The 16,252-nt window shown below is 51.8% G+C and overlaps 1 protein-coding gene across 7 annotated transcripts in view; it reads left to right on the top strand.

Annotated features, from left to right (window-relative positions):
* Window positions 1-16,252, top strand: part of GIT2 (GIT ArfGAP 2) — an 855,235-nt gene that overhangs the window by 323,170 nt on the left and 515,813 nt on the right. For all 7 annotated transcript variants that reach the window (XM_086943130.1, XM_086943127.1, XM_086943126.1 and 4 more), the window contains exons 5-6: window positions 2,219-2,305; window positions 7,362-7,492. In XM_086943130.1, coding sequence (XP_086799256.1) covers window positions 2,219-2,305; window positions 7,362-7,492 — 218 coding nt within the window. The remainder of the gene's footprint in view (window positions 1-2,218; window positions 2,306-7,361; window positions 7,493-16,252) is intronic.

Raw genomic sequence — 16,252 nt, 5'->3', positions numbered from 1 at the left:
TGTGTTTCAATGGTTCCATCACAACAGCCTCAAGTGCAACTCGGATAAATCCGAGGTCCTCTTTTTTGGGTGCAGTTCGGATCCGGACTGGAAAGTGTGGTGGCCTGAGAACATGTTTCCACCAGCAAGTTCGTCCCAGGTGGCTAAAAACCTTGGGATTAAGATCGATAATGGCCTCACACTACGTTCACAGGTAATCGGTCTCACTGGTACCTGCTTTGGCCTACTCCGGATGCTACGCAAGTTCCTTCCCCTGTTATCGGAGGAACATAGGAAGATCACGGTGCAGGCGATTATAGGCTCGAGAATTGACTATTACAACGTCCTTTATCTCGGCTTGCCAGAGTATCTGCTCCAACGGTTACAGGTTGTCCAGAATTCGGCAGCACGGGCCATCTTTGGACTATCGCGCCGTGCCAGAGCCTCGGGTCTTCTGGAGGCTCTGCACTGGCTCCCTGTCCGGAAGCGGATAATTTTTAAAACTCTTACTCTGGCGCACAAAGCCTTGCACGCCTCCGGAGCAAAATACCTGCAGAAGAGGCTGGCCTTTTATTTGCCTGCCAGGTCGCTCAGGTCTGAAGCCCTGTTTCTTGCGGCGGTTCCTCGTGTGAAGAGAGCCCGCATCGGAGGCCGCTCTTTTAAACTACTAGCGCCTCAGTTATGGAATAAACTGCCTGTGTCCCTGCGCAGCATTCCTAATTTGTTGGCCTTTCGGAAAGGGCTTAAAACCTGGCTCTTTTCCTCCTAGTTTCGGTCCCTTTTAGGTTTCATCTATCTCTGTTTCTTATTTTCCCTGTTGTGTTATGAGATTAGTGTGCAATCCAAAGCGTCGGGACACTCTTCCGAGTAGCCGCACGCTATACAAAACCCCTGCATAACATAACATAACATAACACCTAGCCATGTGACAGACTTGTGCCACATGGCGCACATGCCTATTTTTGGGGTGCCAGAGGATGTCAAAGTGACACCCCCTGCACCCTTGCAAAATTCGGTATTTACCGATTCTGTAATTACAGAATCGGTATTGCCCATTGATTCCTATGGGCTTTAAGCCCCATAGGAATCAATGGGCAATACCGATAACGGTATTTACAGATTCGGTAAATACCGAATCTTAACGATTCGGTATTTACAGAATCTGTAATACCTACATCATCCCCCTTCATATTTACTGACTCTTAAATACCGAATCGGTAAAATTCGGTATTTAAGTGTCGGTAAATATGAATTACCAACATCTGGCCCCTAATGCCTTGGCCATCCCCTGAGAAAAATATATCTTCTAGATAAAAAAGAATTTGCCTGATTTTACTCCAATATACAGAGGGTGGCATTGACACTGCATGTTTTGATGCTTTAGCTCCAAGGGTGGACGAGAAAGTAGTCTCTAAATGTAATGCACTCTTTTTCTACTCTGTCTTTTGGCTAAAGGATCCCTGAGGAAGAAGACCTTAAAATAACATGGTTTTATTGTTACACAATCAACACCTCTTTGGAATTTAAAGTAAATCATTTACTGGTCCACCCATTAAGAGAGTTAAAATGGTGGCCTATGCCTTTGAATTTTAGCATCCGTATCAACGTATTTTGTCTCTAGAGTTTATCGCTTGGCACCAAAGAAACATTTGTAAAGTGTTTGGGATTTAATCATCAGCTTAGTTCATAAATAAATGTGATCCCTTTGAGGATTTGGCAAGCTCTCTTGATCATTTGTTAAAGGTAAGCAGCCTTTTTAAAACTTATCCCTTCTTAAATTATGCCTGTGGTGTTGGCTTTCCCTTTGGGTTAAATGTCTGGATGTTAAATATTCAGTAGTATTTAGTGCCCTGTGGTCTTTGTCTAAAACGGCTTTAGAGGGTGCATATACCTAGATATTTTCATCCCATCTGGCTGACACATTATTTTGTCGAACATGTTAAATGTGTTTGTCACTCCATCGTGCCACCAGTGTTCAACTGCTCAAAGAATACTGTTAAACTTTATTAAGTGATGGACATGATAGAAACATACCTGTTTAAGTCGCTACAATAACTCAGTATGTATATTTTATATTTTTAACCATGCCTCATTTATGTTAATGTGACAGCAACTGGCATTTCATTCTATGTTAGCCATGTTGTTGTAAAACTCTAGAACTGAATTTTAGATTCACAGTGCATTACAGGAAATTAAGTGGATTGACCAATTTACATCCTGTGTTTTTTTTTGTTCACAGCAACTCCATTCGAGTGTGAGGACAGGGAACCTGGAGACATGTTTAAGGCTACTATCATTGGGAGCTCAAGCAAATTATTTTCACTGTGTAAGGAAATGCCAGTTAGGTTGCGTTTTAACAAATAGACTTGTTGCATTGTTTTTTCTATAGTTTAGTTGGGAACCACTACAAATTAAAATACTGGTAGATGTATGTTTTGGTAGGATACATTTGAGTCCTTGAACAGCAGGTTATATTGCTTTTGTAAACGTTCCTCCATTTTAGAAATCTATATATATTTTAGAAATCTATATATATTGCTCCCTCCTGGGCTGCCTGGTATCGTTGTGCTCATTGCTGCGCCTGCCATTGCTATCAAGTTGTTTTGATCTGCCCATTTCATTTAATAATACTGATCCACTTTGCCTGGTATCGCCGCTTTTGCCAGATTGTGCCCCCAGACCCCGTCCTGCATTGTTATCGTGCCATTTGTTGTGCCTCTCCTGCTCCCCCATGCCCCCTCCCCCGCAGCCCTCCGGCATCCCCAGACCTCGCAACCCCGCTCCCGCCTCCCAGCTGCTCCTCCCTACCACAGAAAGACATAAGGATTGGAACGTGCAGTAAGGAGCTGTGACCGTCCTGACCTGATCAGAACCGGTCGTTCCACCTCGCTCCTGAGCCGCCTGGTGTTCGTGGCTGCCTGGTGTCCACATTGCTCCCTCCTGGGCTGCCTGGTATCGTTGTGCTTATTGCTGCGCCTGCCATTGCTGTTAAGCTGCTTTGATTTGCCCATCTCGTCATTTATATCTCATTGCTGCGCCTGCCATTGCTATCAAGTTGTTTTGATCTGCCCATTTCATTTAATAATACTGCTCCGCTTTGCCTGGTATCGCCGCTTTTGCCAGATTGTGCCCCCAGACCCCGTCCTGCATTATCGTGCCATTTGTTGTGCCTCTCCTGCTCCCCCACGGCCCCTCCCCCGCAGCCCTCCGGCATCCCAAGACCTCGCAACCCCGCTCCCGCCTCCCAGCTGCTCCTCCCTCGGCCCCCTCCACGATCCATTTATGACAGATGCCTTTACGCGCAGCGTTCACGCGCAGCAAGCGCGCAATATGCGCGCCGAAGGTGCGCCAAAGGTAAGCCCGTCTATGCCTGTCCGCGCCTGGACCGCGCCCAGCGCCATACCCCCTGCCAAATGAACTCCACCCGCTTAACATACGACGCCGTAACCCTCTATGCACTCAATACCGGCCGACTCCCCAACTGTCACCAAGCCGCCCCAGGACGCACCCATGGACCCTTCACCTGTCAATCCTGCAAGTTTTGCTGCATCAAGACCTACACTACGCCCACTAATGCCAAACAGAGCCCCGACAATAACCACCTGAAATGCATCCTGCTTAACACCCGCTCGGTCCACAGACACGCCATTGAACTATGGAAGCTACTGGACACCACAACGCCGGACGTCGCCTTTCTTACAGAAACCTGGATGAACACCGCATCAGCGCCCGACATCGCCATAGCCATCCCGGACGGCTACAAGATCATCCGAAAGGACCGCATCAAGCAAACAGGAGGAGGCATCGCCATCGTCCACAAGAACACCATCCGTATCACAACCAGCTCTGATGACACCTTCACCGCCGCCGAACACCTCCACTTCCAGATACACACCGACCCCAAGACCACACTAAGAGGCACCCTCATCTACAGACCACCAGGACCCCGCACACAATTCAGCGAAGTGATCACTGACTTGATCAGCCCACACGCCCTCCCCTCCGAGGACTACTTTCTCCTAGGGGACCTCAATTTCCACCTGGAAAAGAATAACAACAGCAACACCACCACCCTGCTGGACAACCTCTCCAATCTGGAACTCAAACAACTGGTAAACACCCCCACCCACCACGCCGGACACACGCTCGACCCAATCTTCTCCTCCAGCAAGCACATCCCCTTCATTCACGCCACAGGACCCCACTGGACGGACCACAGCTGCATCCAATTCAACTTCAGAAAGACCACAACCCACCACCACCCACAACAAGTCCCACGCAGAAACTGGAACAAAATTACCACCGACCAGCTCACCACATCGCTACACCAAAACCCTCCCGCCAATCCATCGGACCCAAACCAAGCAGCCATCAATCTTGCACAATGGATCACCCACTGCGCTGATGAATTAGCACCCTTGAAAAACCATCAGAACAAACCTGGTAGCAAAAAAGCCTCCTGGTTCAATGACGACCTCAAGAACTCCAAAAAGAACTGCCGCACCCTCGAAAGCCTGGCGAAAAAACCCAACCACAGACAACATGACCGCCCTCAAGGACGCCACCGGCAAACACCACCAGCTGATCCGATCCACCAAGAAATTGGCATTCAAGGATCGACTCGACAACAACGCCCACAACAGCAAGAAACTCTTCAGCATCGTCAAAGAGCTAACCAATCCCAGCGCCGGCTCTAACGACATCACTCCCTCTCAAGACCTCTGCAACTCTCTAGCCTCATTCTTCCACAGCAAAATCGCTGACATACATAACAGCTTTGGCGACCAGTCCACCGCCCTCACCACCACCGAACTGAAGCCCCCCACCACCACCCTTGATGCCTGGGACATAATCAGCACCGAAGACACCATCCGCTTGATGAACTCCATTCACTCCGGATCACCAACCGACCCATGCCCCCACCACATCTTCAACAAGGCCGATTCCATCATCGCACCCCATCTCCGGGACATCATCAACTGCTCCCTCAACACCGCTATCTTCCCAGAAAGCTGGAAACATGCCGAACTCAGTGCTCTACTGAAGAAACCCACAGCAGACCCGACTGAACTTAAGAACTACCGCCCCATCACGCTCCTCCCTTTCCCTGCCAAGGTCATAGAGAAGACCGTCAACAATCAGCTCGCAGCCTTCCTCAAATCTAACGGCTCCCTCGACCCCTCACAGTCCGGCTTCCGAGCCAAACACCGCACCGAGACCGCCCTCATCGCAGCCACAGACGACATCGGAACACTTCTCGACAACGGAGATACAGCTGACCTCATCCTCCTGGACCTCTCCGCAGCGTTTGACACGGTCTGTCATAGCACCCTTGTACAACACCTCAAAAACGTCGGGATACAAGGAAAAGCACTGGACTGGATCATCTCGTTTCTCGCCGGAAGAACCCAGAGAGTACGCCTCCCCCCTTTCAGGTCCGAGGCCACCGAAGTCATCTGCGGCGTACCACAAGGATCATTGCTCAGTCCCACCCTCTTCAACGTCTACATGAGCCCCCTCGCATCCATCACACGCCAACACAACCTCAACATCATCACCTACGCCGACGACACCCAGCTGATCCTCTCCCTCACCAAAGACCCAAACACCGCTAAAACTAATCTACACGAAGGGATGAAAGACGTTGCGGAGTGGATGAACAGCCGCTTAAAACTGAATTCTGATAAGACGGAAGTCCTCATCCTAGGATCACCCTCCTCATGGTGGCCACCGGCCCTGGGCAGCGCACCCAAACCAACAGACCATGCTCGCAACCTGGGATTCAATCTAGACTCCTCCCTCTCGATGACCAGACAAGTCAACGCCGTCTCATCATCATGCTTTAACATCTTAAGTATGCTCAGAAAGATCTTCCGCTGGATCCCCACCGAAACAAGAAAGACAGTCACCCAAGCACTTGTCACAAGCTGACTGGACTACGGAAACACCCTCTACGCCGGAACCACAGCCAAATTACAGAATAAACTGCAACGCATTCAGAACCCCTCCACCTCCACCCGACTTATCCTAGACCTACCCCGTCACAACCACATATCCGGTCACCTAAGAGCCCTTCACTGGCTCCCAGTCAACAAGAGAATAACGTTCCGTCTCCTCACCCACGCACACAAAGCCCTATACGACCTGGGACCCAAATACCTCAACACGTGCCTGACCTTTTACACCCCCACCGCCAACTTTGATCGTCCAATCAAGCCCTCGACGCGATGCCACGCATCCGAAGAGCCACCATGGGAGGAAGATCCTTCTCCTACTTAGCGGCCAAAACCTGGAACTCTCTCCCCACCCACCTCCGCATTACACAGAACCACCTCTCCTTCAGAAAACAACTAAAAACTTGGATATTTGATAAGTAACGAACACCCCCGCCCTCCCTCAAGCGCCTTGAGACCCTCTGGGTGAGTAGTGCGCTATACAAATTTTTTGACTTGACTTGACTTGACTAATTCCTTATTAAAGCCTCCAAAAAGGCACATTCAAAAGCAGGTGTTTTGGGCACATCAGTTTCATTTAAATGTAGAATATTTGCATATGTTTTATCTTTGTATCAAAATGTATATTATATATTGATGACATTTAAATAATGCTGCAGTGGAATACTGTTAATCATTACAAGCTAGAGTGAATGAATAGAGTGTGAACAATCTTAGTCTGGTTAAGTCTGGTGAAAATTGACTAATGGCTTTACATATCGAACAGTCACATTTTTCTATACCCACTGTTGTTGCTTTGTAGGCAACTAGTCACTGGTTTGGATGCCAGAAAAACCAGTGTGAAGTACGTCATTACGAGCATCCAGCACTACTTGCCTAATTTTGTGATGGTACCAAAGCCATAGGTAGAGAGTTGCATTTGCATATCTTCTTGTACCATGAGGCTGTGCATCCACTGGCTTCCCAAAGAAGTTAACCTTCATTTGTCTTGCAGCTGATTACCTATTGACAGTCAGTAGAACAGGAACCAAACCTGTGGGAGAAGTCGCTTGAGAACATTTAGTGTTGATTAATGCATATAGGAGGATCTTTCCACTTTTGTTCTGAAAGCTACAGTCGGGGTGTGCCCTCAATAAGCCCTCCCACTGACGTTTGATGTGCATCCTTTACTCTGGGCAACTGCTTTTTTTTTTTTTTTTTACTATCCTGTATGGCATTTTCTACTTAAGAGTTAATTGTTGCTCAAAACCAATATATGATGGGAAAATACAAGGGTGCACAATTACAAGAGCTATTGGGACCAATCTGGGCATTAGTCAAGCAAATAAATAATCGCGCATTGTGCAAGGATCACTGTTGCTTGAGTTCTTAATTGTTTATTTTGCAATCTTTTGTTAATTAGACTTTTCTTTTATGAATCCTTTTTAGGAGAAGGGGAACACCCCACTTCATGTTGCTGCCAAAGCTGGGCAGATTTTACAAGCAGAACTATTAGCAGTATATGGTGCTGATCCTGGCACACCTGATTCGAGTGGCAAAACACCAATTGACTATGCAAGGTGAACTGTTGCTTACTCTGGTTTGCATTGCTGTTGGCCCTTAAAACGTATTTAAAGATTACTCTTTATTGGTTCTCATGTTCCATTTAGCTTTTGTGTTTCTTAATAGTTGTACTGCAGCATATTTAAATTTGATGATCACATGGCATAGTGCAGCCATATTGTATTTTAATGTGTACAATTGTGTTTCTCTCTTTTTTGGCACTGGCTGCTGCCTATGTTGCATCAGTGAGTCTGCTAGATGTGATAGCCAAAGATGTAACTACTCAATAGTGGTTTCACCTGCAGATGTGACGTACGTTCCTTTCTTACATGTGCGGCGGACGGATTACTTTTGAAAACTTAGTCTCATGGTTAACAGACTGTTCCTCTGAGTTGCTCTCTTCGCAATGAAGAGTCCTAGGAGTGTTCACCATAAGTCAGATAGCCAATAACTGCTCCATCATAATCTAACACACATACCTATGAGAGCCCATCTAATCAATTCTACATTAGTCACGGAGAAAATGCCTTCACACAGTTGAGCTTCACACCTACTAGAGCTAAACCGGAGTAGATTGAGGTCTTTGCTTGTCAAAATAAAGATTTTTGACTTGGTCAAAACAGGAAAACTATGGCATGCCCACCGGGCGGCTAATGTTCTTTCTCCTTGAGAAATACCTTTTTGTGTGGTGGTGTGCCTGCAGGGGAGGGGTGAGTGCTCATACTGTTTGAAGAGCCAGGTCTTGAAGAGTCTTCTGAAGGTCGGTAGGTCTTTGGTCTGCCGTAGGCGGGTTGGTAGGGTGTTCCATCTCTTGGCGGCTAGGTGGGAGAATGATCTGCCCGCCGGCGGTCGCTCTTCAGATGCGAGGGACCGCGGAAGCTCAGCTGTGAAGCCAAGAAGTGTGCTAAGCACAGAACCAGTGATAGAGCCTGTTACTTGCAGACAGTAGTAACTGGCTCTGAGTTGGCCATTGTTAGATTTTAGTATTAAATCTGTTTATTCATAGCAAAAAATACCGACCCATGCTTATGAAGGCACCGGCCACACAATTACAATGCTAAGTAAAACCATAGCGGGTACCAGTGTCATTCAGGATGCATTAAACACAGCAAGTCGCCTACAACCCAGTTGGGCCGGCCGCGTTGAAAGCAATGGAGCGTGTCGGATGCTGTAATCTGTGCAACAAAACCAAACCCCGAACAACCCCAAACTACCACCCCCCCTCCTTCCCTTACCCCCCACCCCCCTTCTTGTCCGCTGAGTAAAACCAAGCAAAACCCATCCAGCCCAACAGCCCTAAAGGGCCGGTCGTCGAAGTGGATCATATCTGGACTCTGCGCCTGCGGGTCGTGGCCTTAGGTTCAGTGAGCGGGGTGTCTGCGAGATGCAGCAGTCGTAGATATCGGGGGCAGCTCAGCTCCCGAAATTCCCCGGTAAGCAAAGTAAAAAATGTCCGCCAGAGATCTGCAAACTCCTCGCTTCGCCCTACTGCTGTCAGGGACAGTTTCTCCATTCCCAGGATTGTCCAGAGTCGATGTAGCCAACCAAGTTGTATGGGGGGCTGTGGATCTCTCCAGCGTGCCACAATGTTCTGCACCACGGCTCCCAGTGCTATGGCGATCAACCTCCCTCTCATGGATTTCAGGGGATACATCAGTTCATTTGGCAAGCCAAATGAACTGATTCAGGTTCAGCAGGTTCAGCAGTCAGATAGCGCGGAGATACTCCCTTGGGAGTTTATTCAAGCGCTCTACAAACCCGCAAAATAAATAAATAAATAAGAATGATATAGGCAGGGAACCTGGGAAGCTGGGTGTCTAAGTGCGCGTCTACGAGATCTAGGATGGTGGACCAATATTGTCGCAGCCGCTCACAGCTCCATAGCAGGTGTTTAAGTGTTCTCCGCTCCCCACATCCCCTCCAACAGCGATCGCTCGCCTGGGGATCTCAGCGATGAATTCTCGCTGGGGTATGGTACCAATATGTGGCTACTTTCGTCAGGGTCTCTGTGAGGCCGGTGTGATAGGCCGAGTGCCTGGCTCTGTGAGATATCCCCTCCGACTCCTTACGCGTGAGTTGCCTCCCCAGGTCTTCCTCCCATCTAGCCTTCCCAGGGTCGTAGGTGTATATGTTGGTAAGGAGCAAGTGTTGATATAAATCTGAGAGCAGTTTCTTCTCAGATGTGCGCGTGAGAAGCCATTTCTCGTATGGCGTGAGAAAACGCTGCGCCCCCGGATAAACGGAGGGGTGTAAGACCCAGTGCCGGACCTCCAGGTATAAAAGTCGGTCTACCTCCTGTATCCCATACTCCTCCTTCACCTTCTGAAAGGAGAGGATGCCCTCCAGATTGAACATGTGGCCCGCTTCCCTACAGGGAGTGGTCCTCCACGTTTTAAAAAGCTGTGGGTCCAAGCCCGGTGTAAAGTCGGGATTCCCGAATATTGGCGTCAGTGGGGAGGGAAACGAGGTGAGTTCTCTCCGGACAGCCACTTGATCCCAAACTTTCATCACCGTGCCCGTGATGTATGATGCATAGAGGTTAGGGGGCCTATGCCGCTGTGGTAGAAAGGGTACACCCTGGAGCGGTCGACCCGCTACGGCTTGGTCCTGGAAGAGTCAATGCTTGCTGGACTCAAGTTGGTACCATTCCACCAGAGTGCGCAGCTGCGCTGCTTGGAAGTACAGAGTGAGGTCCGGCAGGCCAACGCCTCCATGGGCCGGGGGGAGAGTCGCGATCCGCTGCCTAAAGCGGGGACCACGCCCGTTCCAGACATAGCGCGCTAGATCTGCTTGTGTCTTTTGGAGCCATCCCGTCGGTGGGCGTAGAGGAAGGGTCTGAAAGATGTAAAGGACCTGCGGTAAAAGGGTCATCTTGACCGCCGCTATCCGTCCGAGCCAGGAAAGTGTGAGGCGATTCCATTTCCGCAGCGTCTCACTAATTTGTGTGCTCAGCCTGGCGTAGTTGGCTTCTGCCGTACCCAGCACCGTTGGTGCTAGTAAGACCCCCAGATATGGGACAGTGGAGCTGGACCACTGCAGGTCAAACTTGGCTTTGGCATCCGCCAACACGTCGGGGGGCAGGGACACATTCAAGGCCACAGATTTTTCCACATTAATTTGAAACCCCGAGGCCTGTGCAAAGGAGTGCAGTTCGACCAGAAGCGCCCTCAGGGATTGCATAGGGTCCATTAGGGAGAGCAGGCTGTCGTCTGCATATAAGCTGATCTTGTGCGTGTCTCCCCCAAAGGGGATGCCTCTAATGTGATGGTGATGCCTGACCCTTTGTGCTAGTGGCTCCATGTAGAGCGCAAACAGGAGAGGAGAGAGCGGGCAGCCCTGCCTGGTCCCTCTGCCTATCGGGAAACGCAGCGAGGTATGACCATTAACTCGTACCGTCGCGGTGGGCTGTCTTTAGCAGTTAAATATCCTGTTTCGGGTAGTCTCCCCGAGGCCGAGTCTCTGAAGCGTCTGTTCTAGATAGGGCCAATGCACCCGATCGAACGACTTCACAGCGTCGATGGTGAGAAGCATACAGCCCGGCCTCGTGCGCGATCCGGCCTCGATAAGGTGGAGGACGCGTCTGGTGTTATCGCTCGTTTGCCGCTGAGGAATGAAGCCGGCCTGATCGGGTTCGACCAGCTGCTGCATGTACGGCGCCAGCCGGCTCGCGATGATACCCGTATACAGCTTAAGGTCTATGTTCAATAGAGATATCGGCCTGTAGGAGCCGCATCGAGTGGGGTCTCTGCCGACTTTGGGAATTACCGAAATCGCTGCCTCCAGCAGTTTGGGGGGGATAGCCCCGGCCTGGTCGAAGGTGTTGAAGAGATCCCGCAGTAGGGGGGCCACTTGCTGGCAGAATTTATTGTAAAAAGCCGCGGAGTAGCCATCCGGGCCTGGGGATTTCCCCAGCTTGAGGCGGGAAATCGCGGAGATGACCTCCTCCAGACCTATGGGCCTATCGAGGAACTGAGACTGCGCTTCGGTCAGCGATGGAAGGGTTGCCCCGTCGAGGTAGTCGCTACCACGTTGTATGTCTAGCCTGTCTGCCTCATACAGGTCGGCATAGAAGGTCCCGAATGCAGCCGCTATGGCAGCGTCATCGGTGAGTGTATCCCCTCGGATGGCGTTGATGTGCCGCTGCTGCCGCAGTTCCCGTAGTTTGCACGCCAACAGTTTCCCGCAGCGGTCCCCACCTGTATAGTAGGCATGTTTCAGGCGTATCGCGGCAAATTTCGCAACAACCTGATCTAGTGCGGCAAGCATCTTCTGCTCCGTGCAGAGCTGGCGCCATGCCCTGGCCGCCCCGGTGCGTTGGTGCAATTGTTCCAGCTCCTTTACGCGCTGTGTGAGTTCAGCCCTTTTCTGCGCGCGCTCCCTATTGTCGGCCGCTGTCAGGGAAATAAACTCGCCACGGAGGACATCTTTCAGTGTTGCCCATTGGGTAGCTTTGGAAGTGTCACCGTTAGCATTGTGTGTAAGGAATTGGCTGATGGCTGCCTTGATCTTCTCCACCGAAGAGGGGTTCTGCAGCAAGCCGTCTCGCAAGCGCCAGTGACGTTGTGGGCTGGGTGTGTCAGGCACCAGAAAAGATGCTGTAACCGGGGAGTGATCAGAGAGCGAGGCCGGGTGGATCTCAACCTCCTGCACGCGTGTCGCAAGTTGTGCGGAGCAAAGCAGGTAATCTAGTAGCGCATAGGATTTATGGGCTGCTGAGTAGTGAGTGTAGGCTGTGGCGTGGGGATGAAGGTGCCTCCACAAATCGATCAGACCCAGGTCTGCAAGGCGTGCGTGGCCCTCCACTGACAATGCCCCTACCTGGCCCACCCTCTGGTTGGAGCGATCGGCGACGTTGTGAAACACCAGGTTCAGGTCCCCCCCCCAGTAGCAGGTGTTGGTGCGTGTTAGCTGTGGCCGCCTCAAGCGCGGAGTGTAGGTACTTTTCTTGTCCTTCATTGGGTGCGTACATGGAGCCTATTAGTAGCTTCTGCCCTGCCACAAGGAAGCGGTGGATTAGAAGTCTACCTTTAACTTCCGCCTCCTTCTGCAACACCCGTCCCTTAAAGGACCTTCCCACCAGTATGGCCACCCCAGCCACTTTCCTGGACGTAGATGAGAAAAGCTGCTCAGGGAAGGCGTGGGACCGAAGCCTATGGTGGTCCTTGGATAGCAGATGTGTCTCCTGTAGGAGGCAGATGTCGGCCTGCGAGCGCTCTAGGAAGGAGAGGATCGCCCTGCGCTTGTTGGAGCTGTTAAGCCCCCTGACATTTAGGGAAATAGTCAGCGGATGCATCATTCCAGGCACGGAGTGGGGGCAAGCGCATGTGTAATGGGGGCTGGTGGCCTGAAGGATAAAAATTCAACGGTACATCTCCGCGGACAAGATGGTTCCCCCCCCTCCCCCCTCCAAAGGACCCCCCAACCAAACAACGTACCTTTCCCCGTCCCACCCTAACCCCAACTTGTGGTTCCCAACTCAAAATCATAGTCTCAGGCCTATCCAAAGTCAGTTCAGGCCCGCAGATTAGAGAAGTAAAGGAGACCGTGGCAGTGGCAACCCCCGCCGCCCCCACCCCTCACCCTCCCCCCCACTTTCAGAGAGAGTGCGTTAGGCATGGCCCCCTGTCTGAGGCAGACTAGGATTTAGCAGTAGTGTCTTTGACGACCTCTTGGATGGCTGTGGCTTTGTCCTTGGCAATCGTTCCCGGGTCCGGGCGTAGATGGTTTTTGGGCGCGCGTCGTCTCCTAACTTGCTGCCAGTCTCCCCCAGACGGCTGAGCCCGGACTGCCTGCGAGGGCCCTGGAGTGGAGTCCCCGTCAGAGGTGTCGTCGGGGAGCTCGAGGCCCAGTAAGGCACAGGTGTCTTGAAGCGAACGGAGTTGGTGCAAGGCTCCCTCCCATTTGAAGATCAGGCGGAACTGGTGACCCCAGGAATATGGCACTCCTTTGTCTCTGGGGAACGTGGTGACGATCTTGAAGTCTTTGCGCTTCTGGAGAGTGATGGCAGAGAGATCTTGAAAGAGTTCGATGGGGCAGTCTCGGAAGCGGATGGGTTGCGCTCGCCGCGCGTCTCTCAGAATCCTCTCCTTCTGGGGAAAGTCCGGGAGGAACGCCAAGATGTCTGGCGGTGGGGCAGGAGACCGGCGAGGAAGTCCCACACGGTGTGCCCGGTCGATGCGGATGGGAAAGTCAGCAGGTTCGTTGAGGACCTCCAGAAAGAGGTCTTGAAGATATTCGGTGACGCTATTCCCCTCCGCTTTCAATGGCACTCCCCGCACCCGTATGTTGTTCCGCCGAGAGCGGTTCTCGAGGTCCTCCGCATGGGCCTGGAGGCCCACCTGCTGCTCCTGAAGACGGATAACTTCTTGCTGGAGGAGCGCCAAGTCCTCACAGCGCGCATGATTAGATTCCTCCACCGCCACCACTCTTTCCCCTAAACCATCCAAGTCTCGGCGCAGTTCCCTTTGTTCACTCACCAGTTCTTGTTTTAGAGTCTGAAAGTCTTCCCGTAACGTGTTGAAGAGGGTTTCCAGAAAGGACTTTGTGATAGGGGCATCTTCAGCCTCCTTGGTTGGAGTGGTTGTCTGCGCCTTTGGTGATGTGGACGCTTGAGATTTCTCCGTTTTAGAGGAAGTCTTCATCAGTAGCTCATTAATCGGCCGGCCCACCCTCCGGTTGGCGTTCGACATTGTGGGGTGTCAAGAAGAACAAACTATGCCCGTGAGGAGCTGAAGTATAGCGTCAGGTTAGGGCCTGTAGTTCTAGTACCTCGTGCTCTCCTTCACTGTGCCTCGAGATGTGTGCGAGCGACGAGTATGCCCTACCCCCGCCGGTGGTCCGGTTGGTGTCCCCCTGATGGCAGGGGGCAGCACAGTCAGGGGCAACACACTACTGTCCAGTTGGTCCACAGAGCCCCCAACACGCGCTTGGGGTGTGTCCGGAGGTTAGCTCTCGCCCACTTGGGCGCCTTAGGCCGTTTTTATGTGGATCCGGAGGGGGTTCCTGCCCCGGACCGACACCAGCCCTCCTCCCGCCGGGGGCGCGACCTCCAGGCCCCCCGAGGACCCCCAACTCCTCACCTCAGGTGCAGCTGTGCTTCGGATCGTCCACTCCCCAGCCGGGTTGTCGGTGCCACACCAAGATCTCTCACGCCTGGAAGGGAGGCCTAGAGGCAGAGGCCGGGGCAGGCCTCGAGTGTGCACAGCAGCCACCTCTGGGTGGGATCCTCACTCCCCGTCTCCTCCTAGCTCATGGTCGCAGTCGGTGAGCCCAGGCCGGGGCTCGGTGGAGGTGTTAGCGTCTGGGCACACCACTATCGCCTCTGGCGGGCTTCCTGCGTCCGCGCGCCAACTGCTCTTTCCCTCTTCGGCGTAGGCCCAAGCAGGCCCAAGCCGGGGCCTGGCGTGCAGGGCACCACGGCCGCAGTCCGCCTCAGGTGCGCCGGCCACGGCACCCTCCGCGCCACAGTTCTTGTACAGAGGGCTCGTGTCGATTCCAGGCAGGCCGCCCGGAAGGCGCAGTGCAGGAGCCGCGCCCGCCCTCACCACCGAGCCTGAGGTCCGTGTAGGCCGAAGCCGGGGGCTAAAGTTAGGGGCCGCCCGGGATCCGGCGTTTCCTGGCTGCGAGGTGGTTCGGCACTCTAGGCAGCTCCCCTGGGCCTTTGAGGGCCCCGCACGTCAGGGATCAGCCTCCGATCTGTGGCTCCGTAGCGCGAACCAGGCGGCCACAGGGCCGTGGCAGGCCGGCCTGTGCAGGGTCCGTTCCTCGGCGTGTTCCGGCCGGTGGCGGCGGCAGGTATGAGTGGCCACAGCTCCGTGGGCGCCCACACCGGAGCTCCGGGTCTGCCCCGCGTTGTGCGGCGTGCGGGGGGGGCCAAATCAGCTGCTACAGGGGGCTTTTGTGGGGGTTACTGGGGGTCGGGCGAGGAGCTCTGCGGGTATGCGACTGTCCCGGTCGCCATCTTGGCCATGCCCCCATTGTTAGATTTTAATTTTTCACATTTTATAGCTTTGTCACGATCAATGGATTTGATAGAGAAGTTTGCTCGGAACACAGTTTCTGCTACCTTTTTATGATGATAAACTCTTTGCCAAAAGGGTCCCATTTGCATGGTGCTTCACCCACTTTGATGCCTTATGCAGCAAGACAGTCTATGAACCTGTAGACTTCTGATGGTGTCTGTAGCTAGATTTTCCAAGGTTAGTGGGAGTGACGTGTGTGGAAAACAATTTTGTCAGTGCCTCTAAGCATTCCTTTACAAGAGCAAATCTACTTTATATTGATGGTGACAAAGGATGAAAAAGCATTGAACATCTCTTTTTTTTTTTTTAATGTGGACAGTAAAGCATATCATTGGATTGGGTTCCTCCCTGCCCTGAACACAATGGTGCTCCCCTTGCCTTTTGGTAACTTTTTCTAAGAGACATAACAGAAGACTGAGAGAAACCTAATTGAGCACCTGCTGTCCATAAAAAAGTCGCTCACAAGCATAAGTGTGTACCTTTCTCCGCCCACAAAGCATTAAAGTTCAGACAGTAAAATTTAAAATCTTTCTTTTCCACTATTCTCACCTACTTGTGAGAAGAATAACCTGATGCAACTGAACATTAAGCTTTTGTATACTTTCTTGCACTTTAGGTTGTGTGTCTTAAGCACAATACTACCATGCTCTTTGAGAGGTGGTTAGTGTCGCAACCAATGATTTAAATTTGCCTTATTGCTTTTCAAATACATCCCTGGTCTTCCTAAACCCTCTTGCCAAAGGAGAGAAGTCTGGC

The sequence above is a fragment of the Lissotriton vulgaris genome, chromosome 11 (genome assembly GCF_964263255.1).
Source record: "Lissotriton vulgaris chromosome 11, aLisVul1.2, whole genome shotgun sequence".
Taxonomy (NCBI): domain Eukaryota; kingdom Metazoa; phylum Chordata; class Amphibia; order Caudata; family Salamandridae; genus Lissotriton; species Lissotriton vulgaris.
This window is presented reverse-complemented; position numbering and strand designations above follow the sequence as displayed.